At 37.2% G+C, this 20,483-nt stretch overlaps 3 protein-coding genes across 4 annotated transcripts; 2 read left to right on the top strand and 1 right to left on the bottom strand.

Annotated features, from left to right (window-relative positions):
- Positions 1 to 86: 86 nt before the first annotated feature.
- On the top strand, positions 87 to 7,806 carry LOC141441371 (uncharacterized). Of its 2 annotated transcripts, XM_074106096.1 has the most exons (7): positions 87 to 260; positions 549 to 611; positions 4,673 to 4,866; positions 4,951 to 5,120; positions 5,514 to 5,604; positions 5,711 to 5,884; positions 7,413 to 7,806. In XM_074106096.1, exons 2-7 carry the CDS (start codon positions 590 to 592, stop codon positions 7,560 to 7,562), a joined length of 801 nt encoding a protein of 266 aa, XP_073962197.1. In that variant the 5' UTR covers positions 87 to 260; positions 549 to 589; the 3' UTR covers positions 7,563 to 7,806. The 2 variants fall into 2 exon arrangements, with proteins under 2 accessions (XP_073962197.1, XP_073962196.1); XM_074106095.1 differs by lacking the exons at positions 87 to 260; positions 549 to 611 and adding an exon at positions 3,925 to 4,503.
- Positions 7,807 to 10,045: 2,239 nt separating this feature from the next.
- On the top strand, positions 10,046 to 10,841 carry LOC141440881 (uncharacterized). Its single transcript, XM_074105463.1, has one exon. The coding sequence runs from the start codon at positions 10,157 to 10,159 to the stop codon at positions 10,676 to 10,678; it is 522 nt and encodes a 173-aa protein (XP_073961564.1). The 5' UTR covers positions 10,046 to 10,156; the 3' UTR covers positions 10,679 to 10,841.
- A 2,632-nt stretch (positions 10,842 to 13,473) lies between these two features.
- Positions 13,474 to 19,089, bottom strand: Ku80 (X-ray repair cross-complementing protein 5 Ku80). The gene is made up of 4 exons (XM_074105449.1): positions 18,800 to 19,089; positions 18,354 to 18,655; positions 17,400 to 17,552; positions 13,474 to 15,335 (listed from the first exon to the last, which is right to left on the bottom strand). The coding sequence occupies exons 2-4, from the start codon at positions 18,648 to 18,650 to the stop codon at positions 13,686 to 13,688; spliced, it is 2,100 nt and encodes a 699-aa protein (XP_073961550.1). The 5' UTR covers positions 18,651 to 18,655; positions 18,800 to 19,089; the 3' UTR covers positions 13,474 to 13,685.
- Between the last annotated feature and the right edge of the window lie 1,394 nt (positions 19,090 to 20,483).

Here is a 20,483-nt window from a genome sequence, read left to right as displayed (position 1 = left end):
GAAGTAATATTGTCTGGGCGTTTTTAACACAACCTCGATTGTGACAATGAAGGGCGTTTGAGTCTGAGCGGCAAATTTGAAATATAACACGCAAAATTTTCGGTTCGATTAGCATGATTATCAATACGTCACACAGAGTACCAATCATTGTCATTTTAACTGTTTACAAATTGGTTTACAACTTGATTTATAAAAATAATTTGCTCGTTTCTCAATTTTTAATCTTTACCTCTAAATTTTACAGGAAAACTCCATGGAAGGTATGCTATTTAAACAATTTACATCTCAAATTGATTCAGCTTCAGCATTTCTACATAATGTTAAGTTTTTCGTTGAGCTATGACTAAATTCCAAAATAAAATAACCTTGGACGTTTGCGTGACTAAGAATGTACCTATCTATTCTTAATTTGGCTGTGAATAACAGTCTCCGCATTTGTAATTTAATTTGGCCAATTTGTTTTTGCAGCTTTGGCTTTCTCACGATCCTTCCTTTTGTTTTCCAATGTACCTACCTATTAATTTGAACATAAATATTTTTTCTTTCAGTTATTATGTATTAAAATCAACAGAAGAATTCCAACCAAAAAATGACCTGGGACGTTACATTAGGTAAATAATAGTAGATTGTACAACAAGAGCATAAAACGAGTCATTTTATCCAAGATGTTCATATAGCCACCCGAGCCGGTACGGCGAGAGTGGATAGACATGTCGAGGGGAAAGTGGGTTTAATACTCGCGTTTTACACTGCTTTTCACTTCTATTGCGAGGAAATGTATAGCAACAGTGGAAACAATGGGGAATGGATGAACATTTTAGAAACGCTTGAAACTCTTTTATCGATACGAATAACCTTTCTAATTCATCATCATCCCAGCCTATATACGTCCCACTGCTGGGCACAGGCCTCCTCTCAGAACAAGAGGGCTTGGGCCGTAGTGCCCACGCGGGCCCAGTGCGGATTGGGAACTTCACACGCACCATTGAATTGCTTCGCAGGTTTGTGCAGGTTTCCTCACGATGTTTTCCTTCACCGCAAAGCTCGTGATAAATTTCAAATGTAATTCCGCACATGAATTTGGAAAAACTCAGAGGTGCGAGCCGGGGTTTGAACCCACGACCCTCTGCTTGAGAGGCGATAGGTCAAACCACTAGGCCACCACGGCTTCTCTTTAACAGAAAAAAATATTCGATTTTTATGTAGGATGAATTAATTTTAAAAAGTGAATGTTTTCTTTACCGCCAAATTACGACAGTCCGGTCGGTTACGGGTTGTTCCATAGTCCAGCCAGAATAAAAAACATTACAAAAGAATTATTCGGCCCGGTAAAGTGTCACCTGTCAAAACGATCGAGTCAAAAGACATAAATTATTTTTTTAATGTTTTTTATTCTGGACTATGGAACAAACCGTAACCGACCGGACTGTCGTAATTTGGTGGTAAAGAAAACTCTTTCATTTTTTTTAATTAATTGATGCTACTTAAAAATCTGATATTTTTTCTGTTAATTAGAAAGGTTATTTATTCTTATTGATATAAAAATTTCAAGCGTTCCTAAATTTTTCAGACATTCCCCATTGTTCACTTACTATGTACCTTTTATTTTTTATGCTTTACTACATAATTAGATTTTTTTAGTTTTATTTATTTATTTGATTGATTGTTAGTTTTATATTTAAATAAAAAAATATTTAAAAAAAATATATAGAAACTATTATGTTTGTGGCTGTTGACACCTGATTACCTTGGTCTTAGACGAAGATTTTACTTTATGCACTAGAGCATAATAGTATTTTATGCAACTGTATCGTAATAGGGGTCCTTAAAACACGAGTGTGGGTTTATGAAACGAGACGTAGCCGAGTTTCATAAAAGGGTCACATGAGTGTTTTAAGGCCTAATTACGTACAGTTGCATACAATATTTTATCCATATCCATATATTAAATCCTCTATCATGTATTCAAGAACCATTGAGAATGACCTGCATTAACGAGAACTAGGTAGGTATGTCTGCCCCACGAACTGCGCCCGCTGCGCGCGCGATGTGTTGCTGCTCGTGCCCGTGCTGTAATGATGTATGAAATCTCATTACGATACAGCCGTGTTCATAATAGAATCCAATGTCGTAATGCTGGTCATTGGTTTTTGAACGCATAATTGAGGATTTACTATATGGGTGTAGATACAATTTTTATGTCACCTAGATCTAGCACAAACACGAACTTTACAAGCATGAGAAGTGAAAAGATCATTTGTATCTGAATTATCTAAATTTATTTTATTCATTGGCAAGTCATATCAATCATGTAAGTATCCATGACCTTTCCTTTTCACCATGCTATTTTCCCATTTCCATAAAAATGTTGCTTCATATTTGAATACACGATTTGCAACAGGGACCATGATAAAGTAGATACGAGGATGCAAGTTAATCATTTAAATGTAAGTAGGTAGGTATAGGCCTCGATAATAAGTAGGGTATTTTTTAGAGATGTTATGTAAAGCTTTAAAAGTGCTTGCTTCATCTGGGAATCCAACAGACTCAAATGTAACATTACTGTAGAGACCAGTTATGTAAGCCAACCTGGACGAGTAGATGATTAATGGCCGAACCATCAGATGAGGCCATCAATGATACGAGGTCAGGATGGCGATTACTGGTCGAAGCTTGTATAGCGCTTTTCTCAAAAATGATGATGATGGTGATAATGATATGACGGTGATTGTGATGGGATTATGATGATGGTGAGGATGATGATGATGATAGTGATGATGATGATGATAGTGACAGCGGCTTAGCCAATGAAGCGCCCTGTGCAATTATTACTTTAGCGCCATCTAGGAAGCGCGTGGTCAAAATGGAATAAGTTCAAAGTGCCGCGGCCGGCGCCTCTAACACCGCTGCGCCCATGTGCAACGCACACCCTGCACTATAGGTAAAGACGCCTCATAGTGATGATGATGGTGATGGTGATCATTATGTTGATGATTCATGATAGTTGATGGTGGTGATAATGATGATGATGGTAGTGATGATGATGATGGTTGGCAATAAATATTTTGATGATAACGCTGATGATGAATTGATGATGACGGTGGTTGATGGTGATGATGATGACGATGATGATTGTTAGTGATGGTGAGGACGGTGTTCGTTGACGGTGATGATGATGATGGTTGTTAATGATGATTTTGATGATGATGATGATGATAATGGTCGTTGATGGTGATGATGATGGTTGGTTGAGATGGTGACGATGATGACGGTGATGATGATGATGATAGTGATGACATGGACCCATTTCAAAATACTAGTTAACTACACCCAACACTGCCGCTCGGTCCGCGCGCTGTTTATGACTGTTTACAAATTTTTAAAGAAACCCGTTACTTTCCAGGAAGTAAATTTCATACTATTAAAGTGTTAATTTTGTTTATATTGTACGTAGATTGTTAAATACATATATGCGTATAATAAGAGGTTCCACATACAATATTAGTACTCAAAAATAAATTAAAAGAAAACTTATAGGATTAGTAAATATAAATATTATACATTTTTACTTTTAGTTAAAGCGGCAATTCCTAAACTCACAACATAAAAAAAAACATATCTTTGTTACAAAATATTTAGCAGTCCGAGAAGATAATTAAGTCTAAATATACCTTATTATGACTTTGGACACAATCATTATTGGCATTGGCTAAACGCAGAAAACAAAGTTTTTTTTAAATCTCGGTTTTGTACGTGACTATGGGACAATTGGCTGGCTGGAATTTACGATCTTTGATTAAATTAAAAGTAAAAAACCTGCACAATATTAAACACTTCCCGGACATGTCCGGGAAGTAATGCCACTTTTTTTTAATTTATGATCGCATCAACGCATTATAACGATGGACTACCCGGTCGAATTTTTCAACGTGAAAGAGAACATTTTCGAGCAAGTTGGAGAAAATAATAATAGCGTCAGCGGGACAGGCCCTGTACCCTACCTTGTACCTATTACTTTAAGCCCTTGTTTGGCATTGGGTAGCATTAGGTACGTTTGAATCTTGGGTTATCATATGTGTGTGAATGTCTGTGATCCAATTTAATTTATATTCGTTCTTGTCAAAGTTTGCGAGTAGGTATATGCATGTGGATATACGACTTGAAGTTGAAACACCACGCTAAGTACTATATATTCAGAAAAATGAAAATCTCATCTATCCATGTCCTACCAAAACTGACGATATGCCCATCCTACTACCAAACGTGCACCCCAATAAAAGCGTAATAGCCGGATTCGTCATATTTTTATTGTGCCGACAATCACGAAACCCTCGCGAGCCAGTCGGCTGTCGACTCGCGAAACATCTGGAACAAGTTATCCTTAAAACCAAGCAAAGGATGGAAACGATATTAATATAAAAAATAATAATATCGTAATTATGCAGCGGCCTTACGGACGACGATACCTCCGTCCAAATAATTTGCACGAGAAATCCTATGGCGGTAATTGTAGTTGTACCTAGACGAAGAGAAAAAAAATGTTTGAAATTTTATTCAAATGTTCAATTGCTCGAATCCACTTTACTTTCCTTGAAAGTTTTGAGTCAAAGTTGTACCTAAAGTTGTTTCTCTTTGAATACCTATTTAGTTAAAATTTGTTTTTAATGTGTAGATTTCGAGTACGTGGTAACAAAGAAGGATGCTCCTCCGATTTGCTTCGGCACCAGTCTGCCCCGGGAAGTTCTTCCCACCGAAGGTCCGACCATGAGCCCTTTCATGAGGCGCTTGGGGGGCGCAAAGCAACGCAACCTTGGTCCTGGCTCCTATGACGATGGTAGAAATGCGTTCTACGATATCACTCATAGGGTACAGTAATAAACTGTTAACAGCTGGTTTACGTCGCAGTTTATGTATATGTATAAACTTATGTTGATGGCAGTAACTTTGCAGCATTACAGCAAAGTTTGTTTCGGTCCGAAGACGCCTCGATGGATAACAAAACATGAATACCAGCCACCTCCACAGCCGCTTCCACCAAAAAAGCCTATTCCACAGAATTGCGCTCCTTTCAACCAAACGGGCAAAAGGCAAGGACTTTTCAAAGCCAACTCTTATCCTGCGTAAGTGTTTCTCCATCGTACCTAATGGCCATATAAGTAATTGATGTTGGAGTCATTAAAATCGAAACCGAATAGAAAGCTGACTGTAAAATGCGCGCCATTAGCGATCTCCGCAGCTCGGCTTTTCTGTGCGGCCGTCGTCAGCGAAAACGAGAACCTACCCTCGTCTTCTTCACAATTACCCATCGTAAATTATTGTTAAATTGGAATTGTCAGTTTGTCAGTAAGTAAGCATGAAGATTTGGCTAGTTTTTCGCCGCTTCGAGATGCAGACCTGTGAGAGCGCTGATGCGCAGCGCAGTTGAGACGTTCGGCTTCCCGTTCGAGCTCGCCATGAGAAGGAACCACAGTGGTTCGCAACATGTCGAAACAATAATTAAATCAATTTTACAGAGCTTGCGATTACTGTCCTGAGTTTAAGAAGCGTCAAATGAAGTTTGCATATTCTTTCTCTGGAAAAAAAGTTCTACGCTGTCCCGTTATGGTGAGAAGAATTTATTAACTTCGTTATTGACATTGACATTCCCATGTATAATAATATGATAAGAAAAAAAAATAATTGAACATTTTAATTTTGTCCGATGGTCTAGATTAAATGTGTCCCTTATAATCTGGACGCGTGCGGCTATTGTGGATGCTCGTGCTCAGCGCAAGGGGACTACTGGCAGTTCGAGAACCGCCTATTCCTCTGCCGGAGACATTACGCTGGACTATTCAATCATTGCCTCGCTAAGTTCCAGGGTGCAAAGTTGGCTGATTTTAAGGTTAGTGCTTTAGCTAAACATTCTAGAGACCTAAAGCAGTCGGAGCTGGGTAAGGCATGCATAGTACATTACTGTAGAGGCCGGAAAGTACGCTCGGCCGTCTATATCTGTTTGGCCGGCAACCCCACGTTTCGGCCGAGGCTTGTATAGTGCTTTTCTCAAACATGACATGAAATAAAATTAAAAAAAAAAAAGAAATGAAGCTGGCGGACGCTACACGCTAGTCTCGTCGCCCTGCAGGGCTACTACGAAACTCGAAACTCGAAGTTCGTATCGTACCATCCCTCTCGCTCTCGTATTAAATAGTATAAGTGTCAGAGGAACCGCACGACACGAACTTCGAGTTTCGAGTTTCGTAGTAGCCCTGCTGTTGTGTGCGAGCGTGTCGCTCTGGTTGCTGGCGGCTGGCGCGCGCCGTGCCGCAGCTCGCGTTGAAACAAAAGACGGTCGAATTGCAGGCCAGCGGAAACTTGTATGAAATCTCTTTGTAAGCCGCTAGAGTGACCGCGTGCAGGCAGCCGAGGCGCAGCGCCTGCAACGCGATACTTCCAGCGATAAATCTGGTCACGTTACCCTATTTTGAAGGTAATTTTGAATTTCTCTCCACTCAAAAAAGTAGCGGCAGGTCGCCGCGTCGAGCAGCAGCAACAAAATGGCTTCTCGCAGGACTGATCTTGGCCTTGGAAGCTGATTTCTTAATCTCATTTAGTAGCAGTCGTGGCAGTGGTACCAATAAAAAAATTGGGGTGAATGAAATAAATTGTTATTAACACACATTGTTGATAAACACTGTTGTGTTTTTGCCGAAATTGAACAGGTTTTTTTTATTTATGTTCCAGCGATAAAGCTCAACATTTTCAGCTTTATCGCTATGTCACGTGACCAGATTTGACACGGGAAACGAGCGTCGAGCGTCGAGCGATTTCATCATGTGGCCGCGGCTTTAGTAACACAACGTCAATATTTCATTCATGATGTCATGTTTGAGAAAAGCAATAAGCAATGTTCACGACAACGTTCAAAATTTACGTCACGATTACGAGGCTCAAACCTTCCGTTTACTTTACTTTATCTACCTACACCCATATAGTAAATCCTCAATTATGCGTTCAAAAACCATAGGTAATGACCAGCATTACGACATTGGATTCTATTATGAACACAGCTGTATCGTAATGGTCATTACGTTACAGAAATCTATAATTGTATCCGGGCGGGCGGGCGCAGCTCGTGGGGCAGACATACCTACCTAGTTTCGTTAATGCAGGTCATTCTCAATGGTTCTTGAACAGATGATAGAGGATTTAATATATGGATATAGATAAAATATTGTATGCAACTGTACGTAATTAGGCCTTAAAACACTCATGTAACCCTATTACCCCACACCCCACGTGTAAACCCACACTCGTGTTTTAAGGACCCCTATTACGATACAGTTGCATAAAATACTATTACCTACTGTTATGGGTTATGGGTAGGTAATTTGAAATGGACATAAAGATGAGTTACTTTATGTTTCTTTCAGTCTGTGAGAGATTGTTTCTTCGCACACGCGCACAATAGCTGCAAGGCAGCTATGAAAATTATGAAGAGCGAAGAAATACAGAAAAAGCTGAGGAAGGAGGCATATCTCGACCTTTATTTTCCACAACGACGTTTCTGCGCCGGCAACTGAAGCAGCAGGGCTACCTACTACGAAATTCGAAACTCGAAGTTCGTGCCGTTCGATCCCTCCACTAGTACTATTTAATACGGGAGCGTGAGGAACGGTACGATACGAACTTTGATTTTCGAACTTCGGAGTAGGCCCTCTGTTTTATATTTGAAAATTTCTTTAGATTTCGTTAGATCAATTCTACCAGGTTATTTAGAATTATATTATTATGCTGTTAGACAAATATATTTTACTTTTAGAGCTAAAAAAATAATCTGTTATTTATTCTATATTGATCCAATGACGCCCTTCTTGCATTACAAATTACAAGTCTAATTATAATTCTGTGCCTCCTGTGATCAGTGATGTGTTTTTATCAAGAAATAATCAGAAAAATAATGAATTTTTGGGTCTATCTCAAGTATTTTTAGGTGCTATAGTTTCGGAGATAATTTTGTGAAAAGTGATACAACTAGCAACATTTCGGCAAAAAAATCGTGCACATTGATATATATCAAGTTGTAACCCCTTTATGTAATTGCTCTTAAGGCTATTTTCGTGCTTTGTGGTATAAGTGAAAATTCATTTTCACATTTTATTATTCGGTATATTTTTCGGAAATATTGATATATCTACAGTTATACTAAATTTGACTAACTACCAGACCAGAAGGCCTACTCCGAAACACGAAACTCGAAGTTCGTATCGTACCGTCTCTCGCGCTCGCGTATTAAATAGTATAAGTGTCAGAGGGACCGCACGACACGAACTTCGAGTTTCGGGTTTCGTAGTAGCCCTGCAGAGGCCGTATTGCCTAACGTTTCTGACGCTCGCGATCGTAATCAAATGACAGATTTCGCATACAAAAACTGTCATTTGATTGCGATCGCGAAAACTCGTCGATTTGACACTTGCGATCGCACGACACGAACTTCGAGTTTCGAGAGTAAGAAACGTTAGGCAATACGGCCTCAGGGTACTACGACTCAAGCATGTACTTATACTGCGAGACCAATTTGAGTATTTTATCCAGGGTACAACTCAACATGTACGCGAGACCAATTTGATATTTTATGTATGATAAGTAATTCTCGCCATGAATCACTTTTCACAAATATTTTTTTAAGTGTAAAGGAATACAAATTGAATTACATCTAAAAGTCAAACTATTCCCGTAAAATATTTATGCAATAACAGTTGTGTTAAGTGATACAAGTGCGAGCATAAAGTGTGGTGGGATCGAAGGTGGTGGGAGTGCGCGGGGGTGAGGTGACGCGGGACCAGCAGGGCTACTACGAAACTCGAAACTCGAAGTTCTGACAAAAGCGAAAGTAAAGTTCTGAAAGTAAAGTAACTGATATAAGTTACTTTACTTTTTGCAAACTGATATAAGTTAGGTAAATTTTATTTGTAATGGAGTACAAAGTCAAAAAAAGGAATTATTCAGGATTTTATGTTTAACTTATACTTCAAGCAACATTGAGCTGGGAACATATAACGCTGAGTTATAGGATTTTACAAGTTCATATAAATCATATCAGTCAGTTTCAAACAAGAGATATTATGGGTGCTCCAGGGGTGCACCATGATATAACTGAACTTGTATCATCTAACACCATATTACTCATGAGACATTTCAATAGGTACAACTCACAGGTTTCTCGCGATTTTCTTCAAACTTACAATATTTCCCAAAGACCACTAAATGCACGTTTATAGAATATGTTTTTATGTATAAAAAAGTACCTACTTACTTCGGTAATTACTAGCCCCCTTGGCTCACAAACCAGAATTTTGTAAATCTTATTTTCGCTCTCCTGTGAAATGACGATTTTGTATTTGTATCGGGTGTCCCAAAAAGGACGCAAGATTTAAGTTTGCCGCCATTTTTGTATTTTAGTGCTGGCAACCCTAAAAAAAAACCATTTGACAGCTGAATGTTTAGGGTTTGTAAAAATGGCGGGTTTTACGAAAGATCAACGCGTTTTTATTATTGAACAATATTTCAAAAGAAGTTTGGCGTGTACGGTTCGAAAATTCCGTGCAAAATATGGTTATAATATTGACTTGACTTTATTAACTGTGAGCAGAGTGGTTGCAAAATTCAGGGAGAGTAGATCAATTTATGATGTTCATTCCACTGGTCGTCCAAAAACAAGCCGTTCAAATGGCAATGCTTTAAAAGAGGAAATTCGACGCTGCATTGGAGAAATTCAGCCGCAAGTATGTACGCAAAATGGTCATAGAAAATTTTGACAAAAGAGTGCGTATGTATGTGTCATCAAAGCCTAGGAGGACATTTGCATGACGTATTATTCCACGAATAACCCTATTTTATGTATTTCAAGATTTTATATACAAATAAATATATTATAACGAAAAAAATATGTGTTTTTCATCAATTTCAAATCTTGCGTCCTTTTTGGGACATCCGTTAGTAAGTACCACTTATCACAGGAGGCATAGAATTATATGGCAACACTTATTCTTTCATGGCATGGCAACATTTTTATCATCAATCATCTGACTGACTTTGTTCCAAAAGTAGATTATTTATTATTTATTTTGAAAACTAATCAATATTTGGGGTATTTCGGACCGACTCGCAAACTAGAATGAAATTGGACTCCAATAACAAGTTAATTCGAAGTGAAAGTGGCTCAGAGACACCAGAAGATGTCGTAGATCCACGGCAAAATGCGGAGGACATTATAGACGAGATACTTGCCGAGTTTACGGATTCGCGATCGCCGGACGCCACCCGCCACGGTAACGGCATCCCGGACAGTCTGTTCAACATGATACAGCCGCCACGGACGCGGACGCCCGCCAACTCTTTCTCGGAGACTGCGACGCTGGACGACATCGACCCCGCATCGGACCTCGGCGCCTCAATACGAAACAAATGCTTAGAACTCGAGGAGATACTCCAGAGCTTGAAGTCGAGGCTGAACCATGTGGTGTTGGATGAAAACATCGTGCTCAGCCCAGACGCCAACTCAATGGAAGCCCAGCTCGAGCATGACTTGGACACCGACTGCCAAGAGGATCTTTCATTGCAAGAATTTTTGGAACTCCTGCATTCCCAGAATGAAATTAATCCCACTGGTTCCAATTTGACCTACAATGTGAATTAATATTGTCAAAAGTTATTGTGTAAATCTGAGATAAGAATATTACTAAATAAAATGAAAGTAAGAAATTTATAAATAAAACACATTTCGGGCCTAATGTTAAAAATGATTTTGAACATACACTTACATGGGGTAGTAAATAAAACAATATAAACTTATTGAACAATAATAAGATAACATTAATTATTTTATTTATTATCATTAACACATTTGTGACCACATATTGATACACGCTGTGTTTCTAACCAATAGCAGCATTTTTATGCTTTGTAGCAAAAACTGGCTACAAACAGAACCCAAATTTTCAAGTTATTGGTACTGAATGTGTTAGTAAACTTAAAATACCTACAGTCTTCATTTATAAAACGCAATTATTGTAATGTTATAACACTAAGTGATAGTAATAGTAGAGGTATTATTATTTATAAAATAAGTGAGAAGTAGTTGTTGAAAAATCGATAGTTTGCAATTGATAGTTTTAATCAGAAAAAGGCCATATTATCAATAGGGCATTCAAAACCGGTTTTTGATGTATGAAGAAAACCTGGTTATAACCAGGTTTTGAATGCCCTATCAATATATCTTTTTGTGCAATACTATACAGGGTGGAAAAATCGAATGCCACATGGATGGCAACTACCTTAAGTATTGTAAATAACACATTTTGTGTAAGGGAGACTTTCCTTCGTTTTTAAAACAATAAAAACTGCATTTAAGGATTTATGAAAATCGCTTGCCTCAGTCGAGACTCGAACCGGTCAAATGTGACAAAAAATAATGTGCTGTATTTTATGATGCAGATCGAAAGGGTTACTGATAAGGTTCATTTTTCTCTAAATAACAAATACAATCAGAATAACGGAAGGCCATGAAAACTAACAATTACCTTTTAAATTTGATTTCACCCGTCACGTGAATTAAGACGTAATCCCTGGAATACAAGCAAAATAAAGACGTTTAAATGACATGATAATGATGAGCTACACTTATGTTTACTTATCACTTTAGTTGCGATTACTAATGCCACTTTAGTAACCTACTTCCTTTGATAGGAAAATTGCATCAATTATTCTCTAGTCATCATAGTAGCTAGGATAGGTAAATTTTTAAAAATGGAACATTTTAACGAACCGTTTTTGTTTTTCTAAGTGCAATCTTTTTAATTTAAAACAAATAATGCCCGACTTGTTGAACGCATTCTTTTCTTTTTTATCGAATTGTGTTTATTCCATTTTCGAATATTAGAGCTACTATTTTACGTAGATAAATTGAAATTGTGACTTGCAAGTGCTTTTAATTTTTCGTTTACAATTTTCATGGCCTTCCGTTATTCTGATTGTATTTGTTATTTAGAGAAAAATGAACCTTATGAGTAACCCTTTCGATCTGCATCATAAAATACAGCACATTATTTTTTGTCACATTTGACCGGTTCGAGTCCCGACTGAGGCAAGCGATTTTTCATAAATCATTAAATGCAGTTTTTATTGTTTTTAAAAACGAAGGAAAGTCTCCCTTACACAAAATGTGTTATTTACAATACTTAAGGTAGTTGCCATCCATGTGGCATTCGATTTTTCCACCCTGTATATAGGTAGTATCGATATTATTGCTGTCTAATAATGCAGAACTATTGATAATATCGTTGGATAGTTCTTTTAAAACCATTACGGGCTTGCTAAAACGATTTTCGATTCAGTGATTTATTTGCTAATAAATTTGTAAATTTTCATTAAAATCGAGCGTCGTCCCCCTCCCTCTAAAATCTAAACCGATGGGTGGAAAAAATTGAAAAAATTCAGGTTGATAGTAAGTACATCAAACTTACAAGAAAAACGATAACGATTAAGTTTTCTTAAGAATTATTAGTAGTTTAAGAGTAGCAGTCAAGGTATAAAATAAAATATACCTAAACTTGGAATATTCTGTACAAAATAAGAAATCCTTAGAAAAATATTACTTAATTTTTTCGAAATGGCTACGGAACCCTATTTCGGGCGTGTCCGACACGCTCTTGGCCGCTTTTGGATGTTAATATCTAAATAACCGTTATGAGGCTAGTTCTCATCGGTTAAATTTTGGTTTTGAATTAACAAATAGGCTCGGATGGAACAGTTGTTGAACCAAGTTCTTTGGTGATGCTTAGTTTGATTTTTGACTAGTTGGTTGAGCCCGGCTTGTTATTCCGGGGTAATTAGGATTATTGGGGATTTCATTGTTTATTTATGGCAACACCACTATCAGCAGACATTGTAATTGACAGTTCTTCCCACAGACCTCATAAACCAGTGGACCGGCCATACCTACAAAACTATCGTATACTAAAATTCGGTGCATAACATGGCTGCTTTTCGTAGGGTTGGGGTATGCTCACAAAAATCGCAAAAATATTCGGAGCAAACTACCGTTTGACAGAACATCTACCACGAAACTCGGCGCATAACATGGCACGCTGACTTAAACGCATGACGTCACCAGAAAGTGTTGCCAAATTTAGCAATCATAAAATACTATTTGTCTCTGTATTCATATGCAGCTGTCAGTAGATTAAAAACAGAAAATGTCGTTTGACATATTTGTATAAGACACGCTTCATATAGAAGAATATGGCATCTCCATATTTTGAACCTTCCTCAGTTAATTGATGTTAACTTTTTCTAACTGAATATAGATAATTTTCATTTTTTTGACTGCTGTTCAATGTCACTCGCGTATTTAGTGGAGATAATAGTTCACTTTTCTATGTCCTATTACGAGATATTTAGTGTTAAGATATTTACACACACACACACAAGATATTAAAAAAATCAAATATTTTATTTTTGTAGATTGTGGGTACATCACAGATAGAATAAAATATTTAGTATTAAGTTCACTTTAGCAGTATTTTTGTTCGCTATTTCCGAGTTTAACACTGGAGATCAATGTTATCTACAAGGGCACGATTCACCACACTTGACAGTTGACGTTTTTTTAGGAAACTAGTAAGAAGTAAGAAAAAAACTGGAACTTAAATTTCGTCAAATAAGCCATTAACTTCGGGCCTAACAGATAGCTCGGTGTCATAGGGCATAGTATCATTCTCATAAAGTTGACTGTCTTCATGGCTAATCTCAACATCAAAAGTGCTCAAATTATTTTCTTTCTTCAAAATTAACCCCAGTTTCTTTTCCAACATCTTATCACAGACATCTATTTTTTTGTTATAACTATTGAGAGCACTTTTGAATGTTTGCAGCCAAGTGTTGTAAGGAGATGGATCTACTTTTACACATTCATTCCTGAAGTAAGCCAAGGTGTTGAAGGCTTTTGAATAATTTCCATCCAAGTTACAATATATAAGGTTTTCTATGGCTTTTGTCATATCTGGAGCTAAATCCACTAAGGACTTTCCGTTTCTAAAAAGAGTTTGGAAATCATTAACAGGGTCTACAGTTCCAATATGCGCTACACTTTTAGAATTACTTATTGGCACTTGCACTTTGGGAAAGTTTATCTCTTCATTAGTATGATTAGGATCTGCAGCATGAATAACTGTTGGAGTTGGAATATGGTATTGTGTCTGATTTCTTCTCTTTTGTTTTGGTTCCACTTTCTTTAGATTCAACATTTTTTTCAGTTTGTCTATGGGGTCTCTTGATCTTTTTTCAATAGTGGGTGGCATTTTAAAAAGTGACATAATTTCATCCCTGGGCTGTGGTAAACTTTTACCAGGGTTCATTGCTCTGTATGCAATACAATCCAACACATATTGAGCTGTTGGACTAACTGTTTCTGCAATGGGGAAAGCTTCAGTATCATCAAATGTGTCATCATATGCAGATGTTAAATCCATTGCCTTAATGAGATCCTTGAATGCACTTACTTGTTCCTCTGTACAAGCAAACTTCTTTTGTTTTGTTTGAGGAAAAGCCATATTCTTAATATCTTCCTTGAAACAAATGGCTATCATTGACAAGCAAACAAAATCGTTTGTATCTATCACAGGTGTTAGAACATACATCTTAGGAGCATTTCCATTATTGTATACTCTTCTAACAATACCCACTAACTTTAATTCATGTAAACATTCTACCAGACATCTCACTGCATATTGGGCTTTTTTGTCATCTTTCTTTCCAAAAACATATGACAAGCCATCACCATTAAGATTTTGCCATTTAATATTACTAGCATGTGTGAAGCCATAAACTGATAAAGATTTTACACCTGATTCGTACAGCATAGTTTTATCACAATCTGATAAGGGAATGATTTGTTGGCCATAATGGTAGCCTTTTACGATATCATCTGCATTACTTTGGTTGGTGTTATTCTTCATAACTCCTTCAGTTGTGCTTGAAGTGGATGTGACTGGATCTTTGACAGCCTTCTTCCAAGTTTTAACAACAGGTTCATCTTTCAATCTAATGTAAGATGATATTGGAATTTTAACATTTGGGCCAAAACTTAATTCGCTGTGCCAAGGCACGGCCTTGGTTGCCTTTTGTCTCTGGAACAGAAGGTATTGCTTCGTATACTCGAAGCTGGCTGAGGCGCCCTTGGTTGTCTGAACAAAGTGACGAGCCAAGTCGATATCATCTCCTTTATGACACTGATCATATATGTCAAGACCAATGACATCAACTTCAAAGTTTTCTTCTTTGAATCCTTTTAGAACCTGTAGAAATATATTATTATAATTATTAAACAATTCTACTCATATTATAGATGTGAAACTTTGCATACCACACACGTGTGTGGGATTTGTTTTAATACACCTCACAGTAAAATATCTGGATGGATTTGAATGAAATTTGGTATATAGATAACCACACATCTGCGATAACAAATTTAAGGCTACTTTTTATTGCAATATTTTCAAAGGATATCAGTCGATCAAGGCTCTGCTAAAGTTAGAGGACCGTAGATCCTCCATTATCTTCCTGCTAAGACACAAAATGGCCGCCACAAGTTTGAACAGCTGACTTTGACAAGAGCAAAAAACCATACCGAAGATATTTATAGTGAAGGGAGGGTTACGCAAAGATTTAAAAAAATCAAGGAAAAATTATTTTCAGGAATTTGTATTTAAAAATCCTCTAAATAAGGTATTTATTACTGCTACTTTACTAACAATAAGTATGAAAAAAATAAAATTAGGATGATTAACATAATTACGGCTTTTTGCACTTAGGTACAACATAAACATGCGGATCGGAAATGGCGGGAAAACAAACATCTTGCTTTTTATTTATTTTTTCCTGCTAATTTGCTGTCACTGCTGTCAAGTTTTCCCGCCATTTCCGATCCGCATCTTTATGTTGTACCTAAGTGCAAAAAGCCGTAATTATGTTAATCATCCTAATTTTTTTTTTCATATTTATTGTTAGTAAAGTAGCAGTAGTAAATACCTAATTTAGAGGATTTTTAAATACAAATTCCTGAAAATAATTATTCCTGGATTTTTTTAATCTTTGCGTAACCCTCCCTTCACTAAAAATATCTTCGGTATGGTTTTTTGCTCTTGTCAAACTCAGCTGTTCAAACTTGTGGCGGCCATTTTGTGACTTAGTAGGGGGATAAAGGAGGGTCTACGGTTCTCTAACTTTAGCAGAGCCTTGATCGACTGATTAGCGCTAACAGACGTTTATGAATCATGTCTTCAAGGAGCCTTCAAGGAGGCTCTAACTTTTTATGAATAAGGCTGTTAGTTTATAACCTGGATTAAAACATAGGATACTTTTTATCCCTTTATTCCCACGGGATATCGAAATAACAACCGCTGGGCTTAGTCATGAAATTTGGTACGTATATAGTTGGACATCTGGAATAACACATAGACTACTTTTTATTCCGATATTCCCACGGGATAGGGATAAAATCTCGAAATAACAACCGCTGGGTTTAGTCATGAAATTTGGCATGGTTGTTAGAATATAACGTCAATGAAAACCACGATGTAATTTTAGGGAATTCCCACGAGAATTTAATAAAATCCCGGCATTTCAATTCAACTGTTGTATCCTATGATTTACGCGTGCGAAGCCGCGGGTAAACGCTAGTTGGAAATAAAGCTACAGTGTCAACAAAAACATAAAGCCCACTGTAGCTCATAAAAATAGCACATTTAACACTCATCTTAGGCACCACTTTTCCGAACAATCGGTAAATCTGTCGAATATACCGAATACAAAACGAATATTCGGCCCATCCCTAGTTTAATTTCGCTCGTGAGTATCGTTTGGCGTGTGAGTGTCACTGGCGTATTTGATATATGGCTGGTAAAAGGTAAATAAAGTAGTAATAATGAAATGAATGAAAAAGAAATAAAAAATACTGTTAAAATAAAATAATTAGAAAAAACGTAACAAACTTAATCAAGACTATTAAAATATGGTAATAAGAAATTATTAGTCAAAATACCGTAGACACTACTCGTGACCACCCACGGTCACTGTAATGTTGCCGAAACGTCGAGGTAAATATTACTCGTGTGTGTTAGCGTGATAAGTCCTGTGTGTGGTATTTTGACTAAGAGTGAAAATCACGAAAGTTTAAGACATTATAAGAAATTATTATTCTAGCTATTTAAAAGAATGGAAATAAAATAAATATTAAAAATAGGTGACTGGGGAAAAATGTCATTAGAGGGCCAGATTTTTTGCAGCGCAGTATATTTTCTGGCAATTTCCATGGAAATTTAGGTTAATCCCAGTATCCCCAATTGACTGCCAATTCTTACCATTTCCACCTGGTCCTCATCAATCTGGGAAGGCGCCTGGAAGTTCGTCATCAATATAATTTTCTTGTTCAAAATGTTCACTTCTTCTATTTGTTTGAATTGGTCAGCTGCAACAATCAGGGCATCAAACCAATCACCTTTGCGCTTAGAGGGCTGAAACAAATTCAATTGTTTTAAAAAAAAAAAAGCTTACCTCCCAATGATGGACACAGGCCTCCTCTCAAAACAAGGAGGCTTAAGCTATTTCCCTTGCTGACCCCATGTGGATTGAGATTTTCTTGCACACCTTTTCCTCAGGTTGCAAATTATTAAAAGATCATGGCACAGAGTACATATATAATCATGAATACATATAAAGATCATGGTAAATTATTTCAAATGAAATTTTGCACATAAATTACAATTAACATTATAAGATGCAAGCATGGATGTAAATCCATGATCCTCTTGAGAGACCATTTGCCATTGAGGCCAAGAGAAAACTTATCTCACAGATAGTTGAGGATATTCCAAGCCAGATTTGCCACCTGTCCCGATTCTGCCATTATGACAGTCCCAATTTTGATGATATTGTTGGGATGCCTATTATAGTATTTTTGATTTGGACTGCAATCCAACCGTCTCTCCGATAGTCCCGATTTTATTTCCCAAAGGGTAACCCTGGCCCAAGTATCTATCAGAGAGAAACATTTTACTTACAAATATACACATAAAAATACATTAGATGGAAAGAATAAAAAAAAATTACATTGAATAGTATAAAGTGGGCCCTACTCAGCATAATGTTACGGCAAGCCGCAACACTGTTTTTCAGTGGGAACTAAACTAAAACATATAAAACTAACAACTAAAACATATAAAAACATACAACACACTATGACGACACAAATGCCAGCAATAAAAGTTTAACTGGGGATTGAACAATTAACTTTTGTGCAATACCCAATTACTCACCTCATTTGGTAGGTCTCTAATCATTTGCCATGTTGGGGTTTGAAGTGGTGCAAGTACTTCTATATGTCTGAATGCACCCTCGCATTGATCTGCCATACTATTATTCGTTATCTTTGATCCCAGTAAGATTACTCCCACATAATTCTTTGCCTGGGTCATAACTTTCCGCTCTAATATGCGAGCAGTGCATTCTTTGGCATTAAGGAAGAAGCTGTTCCCAATCTTTTCTTCGGAAGATGCTACATTTCTTCCGATGTCAAGTACAATAATAGTACCTTGGTCAATCCTTGGCGCCATTGTTGCTAGAAATAAAGTAACCTGAAGTAACTATTGACATCAGATAGGTATTTACTTTGATATTTCATTTTACATTTGGTTTGAAGATTCTGTCAACACAACAACACAAACACGATTCGTTGAACAAATAAATATTTTCTAAGCCTTACCTTACTGGCGATTCGATTAAACTTTCTCTATAGGTACTAATACTCTTTGAAGTAAACGGAGGTACCGAAATTAACAACGAAAAAATAAGATTGCTGCTGGCTGCCAGACTACTAAGAAGAGATACTACGTGACGTGCTGGCTGCTTGCTTGCTTGCTTAAACTTGCGGACTCAAGAGTACTTTTTATATCTTGCGGACACAGTTATATAGAGACAAAACCAGACAAAACAAAACAAGAAAACAAGTTTCGACTCGTCTTGAGTTTATGTCATACGATGACGAACGAACAGTTTGTTCGAGTTACTTCGAAAAACTCTTACCTGTGGTTCGCTCAAGATAATTATTTGCTTGCCACTTTCCCAAACTATACAGCAGGGCTACTACGAAACTTGAAACTCGAAGTTCGTGTCGTGCGGTCCCTCACTTGTACTATTAAATACGTGAGAGCAAGAGAGACCGCACGACACGAACTTCAAATTTCGTAGTAGCCCTGCAAAGAACTCGTTCCCAGTGCTGCCAACTCAGCTGGAATGAGGGCTATCGTTTTTTGTCTCACTAGATGGCGCACTGTTGCGTGAGGTTTTTAAGTATGGTTTTGAAAGTCTGTTATTACGGGCGTGAAAACAAAGTTTAGATTAAAATCATATTTAATACACCTTAAAACCGTACCATATAAATATCGAGCATGCCACAGTGTTGCATAGTCCCTGTTTTGTTCGGAAAAAAGGGAGGACAAAGGTTTCCGAAAGACAAAACTGTCTCAAAACACAGACATTCATTGCCCCGGAACGCATATTTGCCATAATTAATTTCAGATATTGCAAAATATTCACAAAATTATTCTTATTATAAATAAACCCGCGTAGCTCACCCAAAAACTATGAGATTTGACATTTCGGAGACCTCACGCTACACTAGCGCCTCTAGCGGCGAATTCATTCGCGATAGCCCTCATTTGGTTCTATTTTATCTATCATGATAAAAAAATTAGGTACGCATGCATATACGGAAGGTCCCCACGAACATAGTCGTATGGAAAAATAAGACGAAATATTTTTTAATAAAGATTCAAACTAGGCATTAAAACGAACTGTATGACTACATTTTTGTTTATTTATTCCAAATAATATTTTACTGAGATACCCAATCGACCATAGACTTAACGAAACAAAAAAATACCAATTGGCAAAAATCTGGCCCTCAAATGTATGCAGAATCGGTAATATTGTACGAAGGGTGGGCCAAATTTTGTGCCACTGAGTATATTTGTACATAAAACTTTTACACTGTAGCATATATAAACGTCTCTGACTATGAGCTTGTTCAAAACAAAACGCCGCAGACTTCGAACTGATACAACAGTTGCCATTCTTACGATTAGATCACGATTACGACGCTTAAAGAAATGACATTCTCGGCTGATAGAGACCTCAGGGAACCCCAGAGCTGGCGCTTACCTCTCCCAGCGAATTTCTCTGACTGTACTGTCTGAGTGTGCTGGGGTCTATGCCGCAGGAGGGCCTCTTAGATGGTGTTTTCTTTTTATAGTTAGGTATATTTATGTAGTTTTTATTTATTTTGTTTCCTATCATATTGTTGTATCTTGTGTTGTGTTTTTAAGTATGTGTCTATTCATTTAAATCAACTACTTAAAAAAATAGGTACTATGGCAAGTTATGAAAAC

The sequence above is a fragment of the Choristoneura fumiferana genome, chromosome 23, assembly GCF_025370935.1.
Source record: "Choristoneura fumiferana chromosome 23, NRCan_CFum_1, whole genome shotgun sequence".
Taxonomy (NCBI): Eukaryota; Metazoa; Arthropoda; class Insecta; order Lepidoptera; family Tortricidae; genus Choristoneura; species Choristoneura fumiferana.
The sequence above is the reverse complement of the archived record's forward strand: the minus strand, read 5'-3'. Positions and strand labels throughout refer to the sequence as shown.